General features: G+C 34.4%; 1 protein-coding gene across 1 annotated transcript; it reads left to right on the top strand.

Annotated features, from left to right (window-relative positions):
• The first annotated feature begins 422 nt into the window (after positions 1-422).
• Positions 423-3,715, top strand: LOC11407762 (uncharacterized). The gene is made up of 2 exons (XM_003608427.4): positions 423-609; positions 2,145-3,715. The coding sequence occupies exon 2, from the start codon at positions 2,146-2,148 to the stop codon at positions 3,511-3,513; it is 1,368 nt and encodes a 455-aa protein (XP_003608475.2). The 5' UTR covers positions 423-609; position 2,145; the 3' UTR covers positions 3,514-3,715.
• Positions 3,716-3,991: the final 276 nt, after the last annotated feature.

Below are 3,991 nucleotides of genomic sequence, written 5' to 3'. Positions count from 1 at the left end.
AGTCCTTTATGTTTTTCATGTTTACCCATTTAAAGACGAGTAATGTTAAAAGCAACTTACAAAAAACAATGTTACAATTTCTAGAAAAATCAAAATTATAATTTTGATAATAGTTTCGTTGACACGAAATGATTATCGACTTTATCTGTAAAATTTTGTGATTAATCTTCGTCGAAGAGTGGAGTTTTTCCTTCCAACAATCATGCTCGTATCCAAGATTCCTTAAAATAAAATGTAACAAAAAATTAAAATTAAAAGAATTTGATTTGATTTGATTGAAAGGGATGTTGGGGTTGAGTGGTGAAATATGAATCTATGTTCCATAAGATTCCTTCCTCCAAGTCAAAGTCAGACACATACACACTCCATGTCATGTGTTTTTTTAAATTCTTCGTCTCATGATTGGCACACACCCCTTAATTTGGGCTTTGCGGCTTAAACCCACACGCCCACACGTGTCTTTGACCATAAATACTTACAACTTACTAGTTCGTACTATCTTCTTAGATTAATTAATTAAATAAAATTAATTTCAATCTTCCAAAGCCCTAAATCCTAATCGAAGCAACCCTAACACTTCACTCTGGACTCTTCGATTCATCCTTCAAGGTATCGCATTCTCTTCTTTTACTTCAATTCTCTGTTTTTTTTCTCTCGCTTCATTGATTTTTTCAGTTTTGGTTTCTTTTATCAATTTTGTGAATCGGGTTTATTCAATTATCGATTTGAAGAAATGAAATCACTGCTTTGATGCATTGATTGGTGAATTGTTGTTAAAGTTTATTGCTTTCGTTAATTAAGTAGAATATTATTTGAAACTGTGATGAGTGTGATCGATACTTGAAACTTTGAAAGTGCCAATTCTGGTTTTAATTGTGTTTTAATTGATCAATGTTGGTGATTGATTAGTTATTAGGTTAGTGTTTTTGTCCTTCATCAAGGTTTGAATCCGGGTACTCCAATTCCTTTAATCCTTAGCTCAAATTTGTCGAACTACCAATCCCCAATGGTGTTTTTGATTAGTGGTGAATGGAAGTTAAGTTAAGTTGTGTGGATTTCTTTTTTAGCTTTGAAAAATTTAAGTTTTAGGTTTAGGTTTAGTTTTCGACTTGTTTCAGCTGTCAATTTGTAGTTTTTATTGATGAATTTAATAAATTTGAAATTTGGTTTTGTTTCTGTTTGAATTAGAAATTTTTCGCTATATTAGGGTTTTGTCATGTATCTCTTTAATAAGATGAGCTTTTGATTCTGATTATAGTGATAACTTGTGGAAACAGGATGTGGGCGGTCTGGTATTTTTCGCTAATTATAGCATTGAGTTTCATCTCCAATTACTGATTTGAAGTAATAAAACTATTGTTTTGATTTGTTAATTGATGAATAGTTGTTTGCTTTATCGTTTCCTGTAAATTAGTTGAACGCTGATACTATGTCGTTGATCTGATTGTAGTTTACTCTGTGTTCGGCAGTTGAAAGTACCAATTGTGATTTTTTTGTTGGTGGTTAATAGAAATGAATTTTTCACTATATTAGGGTTTTGTCGTGTATCTCTTTAATGAGACGAGGTTTTGATTCTGGTTATAGTGATAAATTGTGGAAACAGGATGCTAGCAGTTCAGTATTTTTCGTCAGTTATAGCATTGAATTTTATCTCTAATTATTGACTTGAAGTAATAAAACTACTGTTTTGATGCATTAATGGATGAATTGTTGTTTACCTTTATCGTTTCCGTTAAATTTGTTGAACTTCGAAACTGTTCATTTGCTTTAAGATTTATGATTTCCTTTTCTTAGCTTTGTAAATTTTATTTTCTAGGTTTTTGTTTGTTTGATCTTTTAGAAGCAGTGTTTCAATTTGTTTCAGCTGTCAATGTTTGTTTTTATTGATGAATTTAAGAAATCTGTAGTTGGGTTTTGTCTGTTTTGAAATCGAATGATGAATGTTCCGCTCTATGAGGGCTGCGTTTTTCTTTAATTGATTGAAATGGAATTATGAATTTTTCGCTATATTAGTATCTTGTCGTGTTTCTCTTTAATGATTGAAATGGAGTTATGATTTTTTCTCGATATGAAAGTCGTGTCATGTTTTTCTCTTTAATGAGATAATGTTTTTATTCTGATTATAGTGATAACTTTGAATACAGGATGCCAGCGGCACGGTATTTTCCGCCTATAAACACATTAGAACAAAAGTTACAGATTCAAAGGAGGCTCGGTGGTGTGAGATCATGCAAGTACTTTAATCTTCTCTCAAGTTTTCTCAGTCTCAAAATTGCCAAAACTGACTTTGACAGGATCTGCATAGCAACTATTGGGAGAGAAAATATCACACTTCATAATCATTTCCTCAAGTCAATCTTGAAGAAAGCATCTCTCCCCAAGACAGCCCTGCCAAGACAGAACAGTGTTCAAGCTCCTCTGAATGTGAAAACGCCAAATGGGTGTAACAGTCTTCAGCCTCTATGCAAGAATCTTCCTCAATCTCCTCGAAAATGTAGGACTCCAAATTTGCGTGACCGCAGATTTAGAGGTCGTCCCCCTCTTGCTCCTCTGAGGAAGAACAACAACATTGGATTTGAAAATTCAACTCCTAAAACTCAAGAGCCGCAGATTAAGTCAACTCCTAAAATTCAAGAGCCGCAAATTAATTCTACTCCTAAAATTCAGGAGCTGCAAAGTAATTCAACTCCTAAAATTCAAGAGCAGCCAAGGGTCACAGATCCACAATGTGCTGGAAACACGCTTCATGCGTCTGTGGAATGTGGAAAAGAAGTTGGTCGTGATTCTGAAATGACCATTATTAAGAGTCCTAAAATTCAAGAGCGGCCAAGGTATACAGATCCACAATGTGCTGGCAACACGCTTCATGCGTCTGTGGAATGTGGAGAAGTTGATCGTGATTCTGAAATGACCATTATTGAGAGTCCTAAAATTCAAGAGCAGCAAAGGGATACAGATCCACTATCTGCAGGCAAAAGGTTTCCTGTTTCTGTGGAGTATGGGAAAGAGGTTGATCGTGATTCTGAACGCCTAGCCATTATTAGGAGCCCTATACGAGCACCTCTTGCTCTTCCTACCTATGGTAATAGAGCACAAAGACTTGCACATAATGGATTACCATCTGGTATTGTCACTAATACATGTGAAAGTATTAGTTACTTACCTGATACACATTCTTTAATGAAAAGATTGGAGCATAACTTGGAAACCGAGGGATGTAACATCTCAGCGGACGCAGCCAATGTATTGAATAAGGCACTTGATGTTTACCTCAAAAGATTGATAAAACCCTGTTTAGATTTAGCGGCTTCTAAACCTGTAAATAAATTTAGTGGTCACATCCAACCTGGTATGAACTATTTGCCACAGAATAGGAGTGTGCAACAGCTAATTGGATCTGCTTCTGCATCAATCTCTGATTTTAGAGCAGCAATGGAGTTGAATCCTGCCATACTAGGGGAAGATTGGTCTCTACATTTTGAGAAGGTTTGCTTTCGTGCTTCAGAGGAATGATTGCATTGATCCAAGTTTTATATATGTATTGGAATGGGTTAGCTCAGTCACAATTCTGACTTGAGTTTTTACTGATAGAGATTGCAGACATACATAGAGGTGGAAATATAGGAAGTTTTCAAGTTGGTGACCATAACATGTATAGGTTTCAGTATTGGATACTTTAGCTTTAGACATTTTATATCATAAAATTCTTAAATAAGGTTAGAGTCAAGTTTACTTTATCGATGCGGGAATCTCTTAACATTATCTGTAGATATTTCTTCATTTTATTAAAGAACTTTTTGAATAAATCATATATATTCAGTCTCTTTAGATCTAAAATCATGTTCCTCAGTGTTTGAATTTATTAGAGTCAATTGATGTGGGTGTGTGAAAAAATAGATTTTCTTTCATACCTGTTGTATAAAAGCCACTCGTGAATTCATATCTGTAATGATGTTGTCATCCTGTTACTTTGTTTTGATTGCAAATAATC

This window comes from Medicago truncatula, chromosome 4, assembly GCF_003473485.1.
Source record: "Medicago truncatula cultivar Jemalong A17 chromosome 4, MtrunA17r5.0-ANR, whole genome shotgun sequence".
Taxonomy (NCBI): Eukaryota; Viridiplantae; Streptophyta; class Magnoliopsida; order Fabales; family Fabaceae; genus Medicago; species Medicago truncatula.
Note: the sequence above shows the minus strand (reverse complement) of the source record. Positions and strands in the feature narration are given on the sequence as shown.

Bases quoted from the DNA above. Each gene is read 5' to 3' on its own strand.
- LOC11407762 (XM_003608427.4), top strand. From the start codon at position 2,146: ATGCCAGCGGCACGGTATTTTCCGCCTATAAACACATTAGAACAAAAG.